The following is a 17,329-nucleotide window of genomic DNA, read 5'->3' as shown; positions in this document are numbered from 1 at the left end:
AAAGGGTTTTTTTCTTGTGTACTTCAGGACACAGTGCTCAGGCCAGCCCGCTGAGTGGATATCAACTATCATTCTGTTTGTCCCTGGTAACATTTTAATCATCTATCAATTATGAAAAGAAAGAAAAGGCTGAGAATTCAAGCTCTATTTGCGTGCTGGAGTTGTTAACTGCAGTGTCCCAGTAAATCCATTTTGATTTCTGTAAGCGTAAGCATACAATACAGTGTACAAAGAATGATGGGCTTGAGTCAAAATTCAGATTCAAACAACCCCCAAATCTTTTGGAGGTTTCAAATCTGATCCTGGATCCAGTTTTGAGCTTTGTAGATGCCCGCCCTCACTTTTATGGGATAATCTCAACCCACCATTCAAAGGTGAGGGTGAGGAGAGAGGTTCACAATCCAGAGCTGACATTTGTGGTTTAGGCACATCTACAATTTTAATATATTTTGAACTTTCCCCCTCACTTGACAGATGTTTTAGGAAGACAGTGACAGTAAAGGAAGGCTATAAAACTGTCAGCATAATTTGGCTATCTCTGAAAAAGTGAACATAAATATACTTTAATTGCGGGAAAAGAATGAACTACTTGGTTTTCAAGTGTTCACATTCCAGACAGTGTCATTTCCCAGTACACTGTAGTGAGTCATGCATTCAAGTGGTTTACAGTAAAACTCAGTGTGTTAGAGGCAGGAGATACTGGGCCCAGCCCAACACTCCCTACTCAAGGGTAACTTCCAAAGAAATCAAGGGGAATGTTTCCTGAAGCACAGACAAGAAGGTAAAAGAAATGAGGTTGAGCAGCAATGAATCTGTAGACTCCCTCCAGGACCCTGCTTCAGGGCCAAATATTGGAAGCCAATCAGAGGTATTGGGGCTGGAGACTCCCCTTAGTCTCCTGCGCAGTCTGAGTTGGGCAGAGTAGTAGGAACAAAACACTTAGCCGTAGTCTCCATGGAGCTGGTGGCTGTAGCGGGGGCTAAGCAGGAGGCCCTCGAGATTCCCCCTGGTCCCTTCAGTGGGACCAGGGAAAGCAGCAGAAGCTGAAGATCTGCTTCCTGACCCTGTGGAAAGCACTGAGATTAGTGGGGTTGGAGGCTTCCTCAGGTCTCCTCCATAGGGGTGCATGGAGCAGCTAGGGATGGAATCCCACACATACCCCTACATCCTCTCCATGGATCCAAGGATCAGGAGAACTGAGAAGCCAGAGAGAGTTAGGGAGCTTGCGGTAGTAAAAAAGATGGGGAAGGCCCAGGGAGCTACTCTGTCAGTGGCAGGTGGGAAAGAAATTGTCACTCTCTGGAATATCTCCATAGTGCCTTTGAACCTTACAATCTGAATAGAGAAATCAGACATAGGAAATGTTATTATCCCCATTTCACATCCAGGGAACTGAGGTACAGAGAGATGAAATGTTTGTCTAGGGCCACACTGATTGTCTGTAGAAAAGTCAGGAAATGAACCTATATCTCCTGAATTCCAGTTTACTGACTTACCCACAAGACTGTCTTTCCTTTCCAGATACTTGGAGTCTTTGAAATTTACCCATTTACAAAACAATCCAAATGATTAAAGCTCCTTTAATCTAAAATTTGTGAGAATTTCAGCTGTACTATTTTTTTGTAGCTGGTTCTTCTGGAGAATCAAAGGAATATTAAGTTGATCTTGGCCAAGTCACACACCACAGATAATTCGCAAACAGCCTGTAGGCCAGGGATAGGCAACCTATGGCACGCGTGCCAAAGGCAGCACACGAGCTGATTTTCAGCGGCACTCACACTGCCCAGGTCCTGGCCACTGGTCCAGGCGGCTCTGCATTTTAATTTAATTTTAAATGAAGCTTCTTAAACATTTGAAAAACCTTATTTACTTTACATACAACAATAATTTTGTTATATATTATAGACTTATAGAAAGAGACCTTCTAAAAACATTAAAATGTATAACTGGCACACGAAACCTTAAATTAGAGTAATAAATGAGGACTCAGCACAGCACTTCTGAAAGGTTGCTGACCCCTGCTATACGCTGACATATATTCACATAAAACATTAGTTGGACAATTCACATTAATGAAAATCAAAATGTTTGAGTAAGTCACAATGGGAAAAATTAGTCAGAAACTATTCAATAGAATTGCAATATTTTACATCTCCATGAATGAGAAGCTACTGAATAGACATACTCAGAAAGAAATTTAGGTTCATACACCTGCACATGAAAATATTTTCAAAACTTTTCTTAAAAAAAACCCACAACATTTTAAAAACACCTTAGGACTCTGGGAGGCAGGAGCAGAGATCAGGTTCATGCTGGTCTGAATCTCCATGCCAGTAATAGAAGTTCATAGGATGTACATGCTGCCAATTCCTATAAATATAAGGAAAGCTGGATTTCTCAAGATATTATGAAGCCTTTCTCTGCTAGATCGTTGATTCAATTCCACCTGAGGTTTGTAATAATTGCAAATCATGACAGCCTGCTGGAGTTTGCTAGCTTTCATGAAATCAATTGGAATATCAGTTCAGATCAGTGGACAAGCATCCACAATACAGAAACGACATTCACAATTAGCATTTGGCTATTCCAGTCTCGCATATATTGAGGTGAACCCTCCCGATCAGATTTAACGCATATTGATATGGCAGAATGGGAAATATTTCACTGTTGCTGTTCCAGAGAGACAGCTCTTAAGATAGCACCATTCTTAAAGCACCAAATTCTTTGTTTTAAATGAAAATATACCTTGTTCTTTTATAAATGATAAAAAATATCTTGGATTTCATTCTCATTTACACTATGGTGCCATTAAACACTACTCCAAAGAGGGAGACTTACTGTAAGGGCCCTTTTACTGCCCGGGTGGTGTTGAAAGAGGCCTTAATGGAAATGAGAATTAGGCCCCTTACCTTACATTGTATCTCACTTCATCCCACACTAACACAGTGTGGTTCCTTGTCCCCATCTTTTGTCGCACGCTGTGCTAAGATAGGTTACTTCAGCATGCCATTTCATAATCAGCGCAGCATCTAGACATTTCACAGCACTCTTCAATATCTTTTGTAATTTAATTTAAATGTGACTGGAGAGAGTAGTAGCTAAACCAAGAATTCCGAAAGGTACTTGAGAAACTCTACACGTACTTTCTCTGACGTCTTCATAGGCCCTTCGACTTTCATAGTCACCATCTGGCATCTTCTCATTCCCTTTCTTGTTTTTCTCACCTTTCTTGTTGCTATTTTTAGCTGTAGGATGAAAAGAAAAACAAGTTTTACTTTTTTTCACTGTCAAATGTATTTAACAATGGCTAATAACTACATAATGAATAAAACTGTTTGCTTCTGTATGATGGCATTCCAATCCTTCCAATGCAGCAGATGTTTAGAATATTCTGTTATTCTTTTCCCAGGTATGAGAACTATAGAAATATGGGTGCAAGGAATCAGAAGTGTCCTCTTCTTCGCGGCACTACAAAGGAACCAGATATGCATTTCTTTCTTGCACAAACGGAATTCAGTTTTTAATATCTACACATGCGCCAGTGACAGTTCATTGCTCAATCCTCATCATTTGATCAAACATATAAGGGCCCCACCCAACACCTAGACTCCCCTGGATTTTAATGGAGATGGATCAGACCTTAAAATGGTGTATGAACCTAAATTTCTTTCTGAGTATGTCTATTCAGTAGCTTCTCATTCATGGAGATGTAAAATATTGCAATTCTATTGAATAGTTTCTGATTAATTTTTTCCCATTGTGACTTACTCAAACATTTTGATTTTCATTAATGTGAGTTTATTTAATCAGCAGTGATCCAACATCTTCACAGACCACCACCAATATTCTCTCCCAAGGCAAGAATGTTCCCAAAGCTGGTGAGCGCAAAAGTAGCATTGTTCTGCACTTATATTCTGATTTGTTGCAGTGTCCTCCATATACAACCCTTCTCCTCTCCACATAGTTTCTTCCTGCCAGGAGCACCAATAGTATGTTTGGTTGGGTTGACAGAAGTAATTTGTAAATCAGGAGACAGGCTGACTATGATCATCTGCAGAGAACATTCAACAATCCCATCCCAACAGAAAAGAAGCCTGAAAACACTGTACAAATCTTTATGGCATGTCCCCTCTTAATTGTTTTTAAATATACACCCACTCTGTTAGGCCTTTGATATTAGCGCAGTACTCCAGATTGTCCAAGAGTGGTTCTATGGAGAGAATAAAGGGGGAAATTTAGTGCTCTATTTCTCCTCTGGCTTTGTGCCACTACAATGATTAATTCTCTTTCTGCCCATGTGTATCTGAGCTGGCCAAATGCTCCAAAGAGCTCTCCACCTGAATTTTAAAATGAACTCATGTCAGCCATGCTTGGACTCTTTTTATGTCTACTTTCCATGAACATCCAGAAAGTGGAATGTTAAGCTCTCACATTCACATATTCATACCAGGAATTATATAGATTATATAGCAAAGGGTGCTGCCTGACACAACAGGGAGACACTACTCACCAGGGCCTTTGCATGCGAGATTAAAATGAGCCAGATAAGTATCTGATGCATCCTTTGAGTACAGGACAGCACAGGCACAACCAGCTTCTCTGTGTGAATGTGATTTAAACTCTGCACTCAACAAATCTTTCAGTAGCCTAATTGTCACAGGTGTCGGAGGGGTAGCCGTGTTAGTCTGGATCTGTAAAAAGCGACAAAGAGTCCTTCTCCAATACTTCTGTTAGTCTATAAGGTGCCACAGGACTCTTTGTCGCTAATTGTCACAGGGACAACATGTCAGGCATCACTTGGGGTTTCAGGTGTATGGGAGGCGAAGTCTCAAAAACTTACCTAACATTTCCTGAAATTGTACTGAATGATATCAGCTTTGTGAACTAACTAAAACAGCAATTCTGCAGCCAATGAAGAAATAACAAATTATATAGTAATTTTTACTTTAAATGTCGGACTGATAAATTGTTAATCAAGGGAAATTTTCCACGATTTCATTGCACTCCAATTTTTGGTTATTTTCTCGGTATCCAGGGAGTTGACTATGTCCATTTCACAAGCAAGAAGGAGCAAATAGTCCGATCAGCCATCAGGAAGTGAGGGGCAAGTCGTGGAATGTATTTAAGGAGTTAGAAGGAGAGGTGTGGGTCCCACAGCTATGTCTGCAGGATTGGAGCCATGAGATATGTTTATGTGGGGCTGGAGTGAGCAATGGGGTGAAGGTGGTTGGGGGTGACTAAAATCAGGGGTTGGCATAGAGATTGTGGGGGACCAGGAACTGGAGTTTGGTGGGAGGGGGGTTTTGGGGTAGGTAGAGTGGGATCGAAGGGTTTGGGGGAGGAAATCCTGGCAAATGGAAGAGATCGGAGTAGATGTTCCTGGGGGAGAGTTGAAGGGCTACAGTTGGGTGGGTCAAGGGCGGGGCAGGGTGGGATGGGCCTTACCAGATTTGATCCTGAGTCACGAAGTTGAATTGTTGGCTGGGGTTGTTGTTTTTCTGATCCATGCCCCCACTCTGTGCTAGCACCTTGTGGTGGCCAGTCTGGGCCTTTCAATCTAGCTAGACACCTGGAACTGAGCTAGTCTGGAGCCAATCCATGCCACCTCAGAGGGACAGCAGCAGAGCTTGGGTTCTTGAGTGGGGCCTGGGCAGGCTGCACAAAAAACATCTGGCAATGGTAATGCCATCCCACCCCCCATCCCCAGAACCAGCATCCCCTCTGCCCCATGGGCAGCATGCACAGAGTCCTAGTGGCAGCACCACCCCTTCTTCACTATAGGCACCAACTTCCTCCGGGCCCCAGGGTGCCCTGCCCCCACCCACCCCCTTCCCCCAAGCCTCCACCCCACCTCTTCCTGCCCTGTTCCACCCCACCTGCCCCCTTCTGTCAAACCCCCATCTCCACTTTGCCTCTCTTCCCACCTCCGCTCTGCCCCAGGCCCCGCACCCCTTCCCTTAACCCCCCACCCCGCCTCTTCCGGCCCAGTTCCACTCCCTCCGTCAATCACGCCCCATCCCTCCCTCTTTCCCCAGCACTTGCTGCATGCCGCAGAACAGCTGATCACAGCAGGCAGGATGCACTGGGAGGGAGAGGGAGGAGTTGATTGGCGGGGCCACCGGAGGACAGGAAGCACTGAGAGGGGGGAGCTGGCTGCCGGTGGGTGCTAAGCATCCACAATTTTTTTCTGTATGTGTTCCAGTCCTGGTGCACCCATGGAGTTGGCGCCTATGTTCTTCACGTTTTATACAAATAATCTAACTCTGCTTATATCTTGCTCCCTCACCATAAATTGCTACCACTCCCTGAGAGAATCAAAGCTCACATGGCTTCTTGAAGTCCTCCTCCCAAACCTTAGTGTTACACTCATCCAATCAGAGAACAGAAACAATAGCATATGATTTATCTGACCAATCACAACTAAAAAGATCAGGTTGAATTTTGAATCTGGGCTACTGGATATTGCTACCAAACTGTTCAAATTCAATCCATCATGCATGCAAATCCTCTCATATTCTCTTCCAGAAAGTAGTACATTGAAATAATGAATAAGCTGGAGCAAATCATAATCCACCACCAGCATTCCAGAAGCAGATTCAGCCTCATGCTTATCTCTCTCAAGTCTATTAAATGAAATCTTGATGTTTTTAAAAAGACCCTTTTCTCACCTCAGATCAGTTTGGATATAGAGCTGTTATCGAAGGTAGCAAGCTAAAACGGGTTGAGTCCTTTCTGAAGGGACATACCCAATGAGAAGTGATGGAAAACTGCACCTCCACCATTAGACCCCTTGCGTGGGAAGTTCCACAAGGATAAGTTCTCTCTCTGCTCCTTTTCAACATCTACAGTCATCCATTAGGTGAACTGATCAAACAGCATGAACTCAAGAGCCAGCAATATGCCTATGGTACATAGGTCTAACTATTCTTCACCACATACAACCACACCACTACCACCAAGATGAGCTCATGATGAAGAGCTGTCTGAAACTGAATACAAGCAAAACAGTGGTGATACTGTTGGGCAGAGGGGATCATTGGGAGATCATTGCAGCTACAGTGTATTCTTCTTTGGTTGAAAGTACTCATCCAGATTTGGTCAGTTTGGTTCATGATCTAGGATTACTCTTAGATTCTTTACTGATGCTAAGTTCTAACAAAGCAACTTCTGTGAGTAATGCTTTCTATCATCTCTTGTTGGCTAGAAAACTGTCCCATCCTGGCAGATGATGGCCTGATCTCAGCTATTCATGCCTTCACCACTTCTTGGCTGGACAACAGCACTGCAATATACCTGGGCATGAAGCCTTCAGCACTTAGGAAACTCCAACTAGTACAAAACTCTGAAGAGCATCTCCTCAGCAACACAGGCTACCACAAGAACTTCAGACTTGTTCTCTACTCTTTAGGCTGACTTCCCATAGAATTTCAAATCAAGTTCAAGTCTCAGTCCTTTTACTTGTCCCAGACCATGGAGCGTCTTGAACATATCTAAAAAACGACCTGAAACTCTGAGTTGAAGACTGAGATCAACAGCTACACCCCTCTAGCACAAAGGAAAGTAAATAAAGCTAAAGCTTGTCTGTGCAGGAGACAAAACTCTCTTGGGGGCTGATCTGAGACTTTGGAATAAATTCCCCCAGGAACCAAAGACCATCACAAACTGCACTCTCTTCCTATTCAAGTGCAAAGCATCCTTTTTTGACTTGCCTCCCCTAACATACACATAGCAATGTGAATATTTATTTAAAAAACTACCAAAACAAGACACTCCACTACACATTTGCACCACTGGGGAGAGGATGAGAGAAGAATAAATGACAGTTATGTAGTCATGTTGCTTAATGGATTACTGGAAGATGTTCAGCTATTACAGCCATGAATGTGGTGTAAGAACAGCTATAGAACAGAATCCACTGAAGCCAATGGAACTAGTTGATTTCAATGGGCTTTGGATCAGGTCCTAAAAAAGCAAGAATGGAATTAAAACATACAAATCCACTTGTGATGGCATCTGTCAATCCAATTTTTTACCTTCCAAGGATTACATGGTACAGTTGAATTTATAAGAGTCATGAGGGAGGCAAAGGGCAGGATGAGACTGATGTATTGTTATGTAACTCAAGTGCTCGCAAATACTGCTTTAATAAAAATTTTTTAAAAATTACAGCATAATCCTGGACTTGCCCACCTAAAGTCAATGGGAGACTTGCCCATCGACTTGAATGGAAATGGATTTGTACTTACATTAGTACTTCACAATGTAAAACAGCTGCATTCAAGCCATCAACAGTAATTAACTTAAATTAATCAAGTGCATGTCATATGCAATTTGCTGTAGCCTTTACAATGTTTTGATTTTAGTCCAACTTTAATTCAAAGTTAGCACTGATCACTAACAGCTGCTCAGCCAAAGGGCAGATCACACATTCCCATTCCTCTGCCTTTCATCATTCCAGCCAAGATCCCCTCTATTGTTTGCTACAACACATAATTAATCCAAAATGCCCCTGCTCCCACTGAGCTTCACAAAAAAGGAACATTTTATATTTACTGTATGTCCCTTGGTTTAATCTTTATTCAGTGTATGTGTTTGTTCATATATGTAAATATATAAATACTTACACCACCTCCACATATATTTACAGTTAGATTCATAATTATTAGTTAAGCACCAATCAATCATGAGCTCAGCACGATCTGAACCTTTATAAGGCCAATTTTTCAAAATTAGGTGTGCAATTCTAGGCACCTACATTTATATTTTGGCACTTATGTAAGTGACTTGGTTTTCAGAGGTGCTGAAAACCAACAGCTTTAATTGATTTTAATGGTACTAATCCACATAACACTGCACTAGATGGTGTTTTAGATTTAACCTACATAGTTGCTGGATCACCCTATAGTTATTTTGTGTAGATTATAGATAGAGCTGCTAGTGCCATCTATAGTTAAGGTTCTTCAATACTTCTCAGTATAAGATCCCTTTTTCCAGTTGCTTATAACTTTGCCAGTCCTTAGGCGTTCAGGTTGAGCTTCAACATGTTGGGTGTCTGCCTTAGGGTGAATTATTTTGGGTAGTTTCAGTTAAAATGTTTCAGACATTCCAGAGCATGAGTAAAAGGAAAATGTGGTTTTTCCCATATAAAAAAAAAATCTTATGAAAATTTCTATTAAAGATGTTCTAGTGCCTCCATGCTTTGGAGCAGGGACTTGAAATTTGTCAGGAAGTCACGTGAGTGTTGGGAATATGCCCTTTACTGTCACCCTAAAAAAATGCCCAAATATGGCCACGCTATAAATCTTTGAAAAATTTCAATTCACACATGCTCATCTGAGACTTCTTAGAGGTTGGCAGCTCAATATTTCTCTGCACTGAACATGATCCGGTCCAGGGCTGAAAGGGCTGAAAGGGCTGAGCAGGAGTTTCCCTGTAATTGCTTCAGGCTGTGTGGCACCAATCATCAGAACCACAAAGAAGGAAATTGTCCTTCATGCTCTCATTGCCCACCATACTGGTGCCCAGGTAGCAAGGAGGAGGAAGCGATCTAACTGAAATGCAGAAGAAACTGGAGCTGGATATGGGAGGAAGGGGTAGGGTTGGGACAAGGAATATGGTGAGGAAGACTGGGAACTAGGGAGGAAAGAATGAAAGATGGAGACTGGAAGAGGATACCTGGAAGGAGGGGAGATTGGGAACAACTGGGACCAGCATGGGGATACTGAGACTGGGAGCTTGTGGGGGCAGAGAGACTGGGACTTAGTCACGGAGCCTAGACTGACTGGTCAAGGAAAGAGAAACTGGAATGAGCAGACTGAGACTGGGTAGGTGAGGAGACTGGTATTGCGAGGAGCAAGGGACAAGAGGGTGGACACTAGAATGAGAAACTGGAGGGAGGAACAAGAATGGCACAAGGACAGCGTGGAGGGGACAAGGGCACCAACATTTCTAAGTCTCACCATTCCTCTGCTGTCAACAAATGTGAGTGGAATGTGTCTCGTATCTCCCTCTAGTACTGGTCCACATAGAGGATGACCACCTACTACTGCTGCCAGTTACTCCCTTAGTTCAAGTGGCAGAAGTCTGTGGTAAATCTAAAGGCTCCAGTCCACCTGATAAATCATGTCGGTTTCAATGCAGTGCCATAGCACAGAATTTCTGTTTTTACAGTTTGCTTTTTTTTTTAAACCTAGGAAATTAGAATGAAAAACTATGTTAAAAGAATATTAACGTTGGGACACCACATGCTCAAAAGTTGAGGAAGCCAGCATCACAGGGTGTGCTGCCTCCCAATCACCCCCTTGTGGCATGAGGTCACTCTGCAGGCCCCCTTCCTTCAATCTCACCCCTCTCCGGGGCTCCCCAACTAAACTCACAACAGATCACTCTTGCAGGCCCTTCCCCAGGGCTTTATTTATTTTCCAAAACAACAAACAAAAATGAAAACACTAAGCAGTTACCCTTCGGACCTTAGTCTCTGCCCCTAAGGCTACTGCCAGGCCTCCTGTCTCCAGCAGATCCTGCCATTCCTTCCTTTTTCTGCAGTTCCTTCAACTTCCTCAGACCCTCTGCCCGCCTTCCTTGTACTCTTTATTAGCTGATCCCCATTCAGATGTGCCTCCTTAGTAACTGGGATTGGAAGGTCCCAGGCCTCTGGCCCTTAAAGGGACAAGCCACCTTGTTACAGCCATTAATTCAGTTTCCCTTGTGCATATGCATTATAAGAGTCTTTAATTACATGATCACATAGTAGTTTTTTTCCACAGGATCCCTACCTTATTAATCCCAGGAGGGACCTGTCCTGGGAATGAATCAGAGTGGTGTAAAGGGGATTGCTGTCTGTAGGACTCTGGCCTCATTTGTTGCCTCAAAGTGTGTGAATGAGGAAGGAGATTGCAGGAAGAGAAGAGAATCAAATTCTATCCCTGCCACTGCCACAGAGCTCCTGGGTGATGCTGGGCTTTCTGGAGTATGTTTGCAGGTGTGCTGCTAGGAAAGTTGGGGTAAAGCCAGTAAGGAGCTTGAAGGCAGTATAGAGCTACAGAGCCTCCAAGATGGCGGCTCAGCACTTGGTAGATCACCTGAGTTCTGGATCTTGGAGAAATCAACCGATTTAGTGTTTAGTGCCTATCACTTCCTGAGTGGACCAAACTTCACCAAGGGAAGACTTTTCAGTGAATTCTACAAGTGCAAGCATGCAAAGTTTCTAGAAACCAATTTGGATCAAACGGGATAATATGGCTGTGCATATGTGGGGCTTCTTACATACCTGCTGGAGTCCAGAGAGTTGTGAACTGAACCCTGTACACAAACAGGGTCATTGCACCTCAGGGAACCCTCCTTCCTTCCCCCCAACACAAAATGGGAGGAAAAGCAGTGCATGCACTACCAGATAATAAGCTGAATCAGCACATCCCAGAGTTACCCTGCTAGTGCTATCTGCTTTTGAACCTTCTGTCTAGCTGCTGATCCCCAGTGGAGCACTAGGTTATAGGTTTCTTGTACTACTGCTACCTTTACCCAGGCAGACTCTCTGCTACTAGGGTCTTCTGCCCTGGGCTGTACCCGCAGCTAAGATCTGCTGGCCCTCTAATGACTTTCAACACTGCAGAAATGGTAAATTTGGGGCATAATTTATAAAAAAGTTGTCTTCAATTTTTGCTTGATCAGAAAGTAACTGATTTTTACCAGTTTTACATTTAAACTGCAACCCTTAATTTAATATCACCTATATGCAATTGGGAAGAGTTAATGCCACTATGAGAATGTTACCTCTCCAATTTGCTGTGATGTGGGTGTCTTTAATTTGCAAATTTTGTGCCATATCCCATAGTATTTAAGGATACAAAATTCCTATTGAAGCCAATGGGAGTTTTGCCTGAGCAAGGGCGGTGGGATTTGGCCCTTAATTTTATAAGATTGTGGCTTACTCCATGAAATAATTTAGATTTCGAATTTCCACCAAGGGAATGAAATAAGGCCAGGGCAATCAGAGAATGCCTGTAGAATAAACTGCCCAGCCACCTTAGTGTAACTGTGTCGAAATAGAAACCACTCTACTGTGCTTACTGACGACAGTTTGGGGAATTATAGTAATGTGTACGTTTCCAGTAGCTTGTCTTCTTCCAGCCAAAGAAATTACATGTAATAACTGAAGTGATGGACAATATGGCTGCCCTTTCATTTATTTATGAAATTATTTATTAGTACCTCCTAATAATTAAAATTAATCCCCCTAGGAACTGATCTCTTTGAAGAAAAATCCCTGTTTACATTTCTGTAATGGGAGATCTTTAAAGTGAAATCTGACAGTGATTCACCTGCAAAGGTGAAGAACATTTAGAGTTAAAATGACCAGAGGTACAATATGAAATCACAATAAGACAATCAGATTTTACCATGGAGTGAGACTCTCTTCATTTGATTGCAAAACTGTAGCTTCAACAACAAGCCAAATGTGAAATATGATAAGAAGGGAAGTTCATGCACCAGCTGGAGTCTCATTTGATTAATGAAATTCAGTGTTTTTGAAAGCTCTTAATGTGACAGGTGAGAGGGAAAGGGTAAAAGTGCATGTGAGATTTCCAAAGAGCTGAAAAGCTTGGTGTTAGAAGTTAGTATGTGTCATCATCACCAGCACATTTATTATTATTACTATCAGTATTAGAGTATTGATTTATGTTAGAAGTCAGAGTTGATGTGAGACTCAGCAGAGCTCTGAAAGTTTGGAGGAAGAGATGGAAAGTTACCTGGTAGAATCTCGAGAATGGATTTTTCTTTTTTGTTGCCTTTCTTCTGTTTTAACTCTTTCTTGCCCGATCTGAACCTTGGGGGCTCCTCTGCCTCTGCAACGGGGGCTGTTTCTTCCTGTCCAGGTTGCTCTGTGAAAGGGGAAAATTCCTCATCGGGGCCTGGATAGGAATAATAATGATCCCTGTTTATAATCTCCTGCAGGTAATAATCCTGATCCTCCACAGGCAAAGCCTGGGATAAATCCTCAAGCAGTGCTAGCCCAAAGGCACAGAGAGCAAGACAGAGCTGAGACGAACAGGAGCTTTTCTTGTTAAGAGAAATCATTTTTTTAAAGCAGCACAAAAGCTCCACTCTGAGTCCCAGATCCTTATTCAGCAGATAGGAAAAACAGCAAGCAGTGGTCACTGGTGAATTCCAGGACTTGTGTAGTGATAGAGAGTCCGGTCTGTGATAAATGCTTCTGCATTAGACTAGTTTGCAAAAGTTGCAAGGAGTGCAGTGAGAGAGAGGGCTGAGGAGGGAGGGAGGCAGGAGCCCGAGGTGCATGTGATCATAGGACTCACCAGCCAGACACATATACAGACACAGAGGGGGAAGAGAGACAGTTCTGCTCTGCCAGCACTTGGCAGGTGTGACTCTCCAGAACACTCTGTCTTGTTTTCTTTCTTGCTTTCTATTTCCCTCTCTTTCTTTCACTGCAAAAACCAGGGTTACAAGACACAGTTTTCAGCTCAATGTCTTGGCTTGTATAACTCTTCCGCGAGGTGGTGTTGGCAGCAACGGGGGATGGATTCAATATCTAGGGGTTCCTCTTAAAAATGAGAAACAGTCCTGGTTCAAGCCCCTACCCAGTAATCTGGGAAAACTAAACACTGCGCCCGGCGCATCTAAGGGTATATCTACACTATCCGCCAGATCGGTGGGCAGCAATCAATCCAGCGGGGGTCGATTTATCATGTCTAGTCTACATGCAATAAATCAACCCCCATGTGCACTCCCGTCAACTCCTGTACTCCACCAACGCGAGAGGTGCAGGCAGAGTCAACGGGGGAGAGGCAACAGTCGACTCACTGTGGTGAAGACACCATGATAAGTCGATCTAAGTACATCAACTTCAGCTACATTATTCACGTAGCTGAAGTTGCGTAACTTAGATCAAACACCCCCCACACCCCCAGCCATAGACCAGGCCTAAGAGGCAATGCTTTCTCACTCACAAGCCCTGAGGAAGTTTTATTTGAAGGAACCCAGAATTAATTTGGGAAAAAGCTGAAACAAATTATTCGAAAGGATGTAAACCATAAACAAACACCCTCTCCCCAGTATATAGGGCAGTGGCATTTGCCTCGGTTTCCCACCTTGCAGTGTGAAAGTCTGATGGATGAATGTCCATTTAACATGCCATTCCCCTTTCCCTCCACTGCACCGCACTCCGTTGTCTGAAGTCAGCCAATTCCTGGAACTCAAGGGCGCATTCACGTGGGATCACCTCCACCCTGAAAGAGGGAGGGGAGGAACATTGAGCACTGCCGCTACTCTCCCACTGCTCACCACTGCCATTCTGCTGCTGCTCGCTGTTCCTCTGCTATGTCTGCTGCTGGTTGCCGCTGCTCCCACTGTTATATCTGTCACCGTTTGCTGCCATCTCTGTAATGCCATGATCTGAGGTTCCACCACTTAGCCTAGTTCTTAATGATCTCAACTCTGAGTGATTTCACTGGCTAGCGGGGAACCTCACTGCAGCCTCTGTGTTGTCTTTCACTGCAACGCTGTCCTCACACCTGACACCAGATCTAAGGCTCACTCCCTAGACCTGCTCATCTGAGGACACTCAACTGTTTGATCAGTTCTGTATTTAAACATTGGAGAGGGGAGGTGTCTAGGACTTGTCAAACAGAGCCCTTCCCATCCCCCTCACTTTCACTTGGATTTGGCACCCCTCCCCCTATTTAGCAAGTGAGGTAAATTTTAGAATGAGCCTTCAGTCAGAACATGCTAAGCACAGTTCTGCTGCTCTTTACGTACACAATAAGGATAACAACCCCTGCGCTCAGTATGACAGTGAATTTTAAACCAAAGCAGCCAAAATTGAGCACTGTGGCAATGCAGCTCTGCCTACTTCAGGTCCTGAAGAAGAGTTCTGCGTAAGCTTGAAAGCTTGTCTCTCTCACCAACAGAAGTGAGTCCAATAAAAGATATTACCTCCCCCCCTTGTGTCTAATATCCTGGGTGTGACACAGCTACAACACCACTCTATGCAAATGTACACACTGCTCCTGAAGTCTCTTACCTCACTAGATTGCAGGGGAGAGCTCATTCAAACCCTAGCTTACACTTGCAAGTTGCAGTGACTTCCGTCCTCATATACACAGTTGATCCTGGACTCCATTTTTTATTTGACAAAAAGTAAAATTGACAACAAGCATTTGCCTCCCAGTCACTGTATAAACGTATGTCTCCTTCTTGCCAGAGAGACTGTGTGCTGTGTATCTAGATCAAAGAAAAAATACTGTTTCTGTGTTTTGATTATAAAGTACAATTAACGTTGTTTTATATGAAGCGGTGCACAAAGGAAAAATGTGTCTGCTTGATCTCCTTTTGTCCTAAGGCATTCTATTTGGTTGCATGGCGTGAATAAAAAACAGGTGTTGATGGTGTTCTGTATTTTCCTTCCCATTTTCTTAGTTTTGTGCACTTTCTCTACACTGGTGTTCTACACAGCAACACAAAGGCAAGAAATTGAAAGATTTGCAGAAGGAGAGTTGTTGGAGATAATCATAGAATCATAGACTTTAAGGTCAAAATGGACCATTATGATCGTCTAGTCTGACCTCCTGCACAATGCAGGCCACAGAATCTCACCCACTCACTCCTGTATCAAACCCCTAACCTATGTCTGAGCTACTGAAGTCCTCAAATCATGGTTTAAAGACTTCAAGGTGCAGATAATCCTCCAGCAAATGACCCAGGCCCCACGCTGCAGAGGAAGGCAAAAAACCCTTAAAATCTTAAGTAAGGAAAGTAAACATATAGGCCCACTGTAGCCACCTGCCTCACTTCTGCTCCTTCCCCATCCTGGCCCAACCTTGTCCCCAGTTCCCCCATATATCACAGCCCTCATGGGATCCCCATGAAGCTGGTTACTATGCAATGCAGAAAGTGTGTAACCCTTCACAGTCACTCAAATTTTGCTACACACTGAGGAAAAGGAATCATATTAAGCTTGGGGTTCTCTAAGCCTCACTTAAGAGTAGGACACAAGAATTGCTCCAGGATAGAAGCAACTGAAGATTAAGCTAAAATATTCTCTACAGATTTCAAATCCTCCATGAGGTCCTTTCACTTTTAAACTCTCCACACTACACACCTGCACTCTCTACAACTATATATATGAGAGAGAGAGGTTATTCATATCAAGCATAATTCAATTGTAGGTCTTCTGCACAATGTTGTTGTGGATTAAAGCAAAACTTCACATCTCAGCACCCATAAATGTTTATTGACAACACCTGTGATCCTCACTTCTGCTGCACATGGAGTTAAAGCTGGTAGGAAATTATTTACAAAAAAATAATCAACAAATTAAACAAAAATAATGTTCATTCAAATTTTTATTTGAAAATTTTTATGTTTTCAGAGGAAAAAGGTCTGAAAACCAATGGTTTTCATCTAAAAAATGTGGCTTTTAGTTGCCAAAACCAAAAACTTTTTCAGGTTTGAATTTTCATTTGTTTCATTGAAGTATAAATTGAAAGAAATTGAAATTGCTTCATTTAACTGAAAAGCCATTTTCCATCAAATAAAAGTTTTGATGCAAAAAAATGTGACCAGCTCTGCACAGGATGTATTTTTTAAACCAATCTTTTTGTCCCTAAAGCAATGGTGATAAGAGGGGAGGTTGTGGGAGCTAACACCCCTGTACTTGGAGGGTTTAAAAATGGAAATTTACATAGTAATTCCTAATTATCCTTCTTAATATCACCTCTTGTATCCAAAGGATGATCAACATCTGGATATCCCTCTTACTCTTGACTGATTTCACAGATGTTCTTACCTTGTTTTCCCTTTCTAGTGTATCTACTACTCTATTCCCTTGGGCCTACACATCAGTTGGTGCAGATCTTTAGTCACAGAAAATGTGCATAATTTTACCACCATGAATTTCATAACCTTTCTTGTAGAAGTTTCAGAGGTGTCCATAAATAGAAAACAGAACAGAAATAAGGACACTTTTAGTTGTTGTACAGTAGGGACAATTTGAATTGTTTTTTCCATGTCAGCACTAATGACCTTATTATTAACTAAATAAGTTTGAACTGCAATTATTTAATCACTGCAGTTGACCAAAAAAAAAAAAAGAATACTGTTACTGTATGTAAAGACTGGCACAGATTTACACTTCCAAACATAAGATGGGAGTATTTTCTCAATATTTGGAGTCAAGTGTCTATTAAAGACCCGAATAATAGAATTTTTGGAATTTTACATTAGTAGCATTTTACAGCTTTAAAGGTCTACATTTCAGTACATTAGCTTCCCCCCCTCATCCTTTTCTTAACAAAAAACTATTTTACTA

At 42.5% G+C, this 17,329-nt stretch overlaps 1 protein-coding gene across 1 annotated transcript in view; it reads right to left on the bottom strand.

The window, feature by feature from the left end:
• The window catches only part of CPXM2 (carboxypeptidase X, M14 family member 2), a 121,866-nt gene extending 108,587 nt beyond the window's left edge, over positions 1–13,279 (bottom strand). Inside the window, exons 1-2 of the mRNA XM_050959402.1 lie at positions 12,750–13,279; positions 3,144–3,245 (exon numbers count right to left, since the gene is read on the bottom strand). Of these exons, the coding sequence (XP_050815359.1) occupies positions 3,144–3,245; positions 12,750–13,077 (430 nt within the window). The 5' untranslated portion in view covers positions 13,078–13,279. The remainder of the gene's footprint in view (positions 1–3,143; positions 3,246–12,749) is intronic.
• Positions 13,280–17,329: the final 4,050 nt, after the last annotated feature.

This window comes from Gopherus flavomarginatus, chromosome 6, assembly GCF_025201925.1.
Source record: "Gopherus flavomarginatus isolate rGopFla2 chromosome 6, rGopFla2.mat.asm, whole genome shotgun sequence".
Classification (NCBI taxonomy): Eukaryota; Metazoa; Chordata; order Testudines; family Testudinidae; genus Gopherus; species Gopherus flavomarginatus.
Note: the sequence above shows the minus strand (reverse complement) of the source record. Positions and strands in the feature narration are given on the sequence as shown.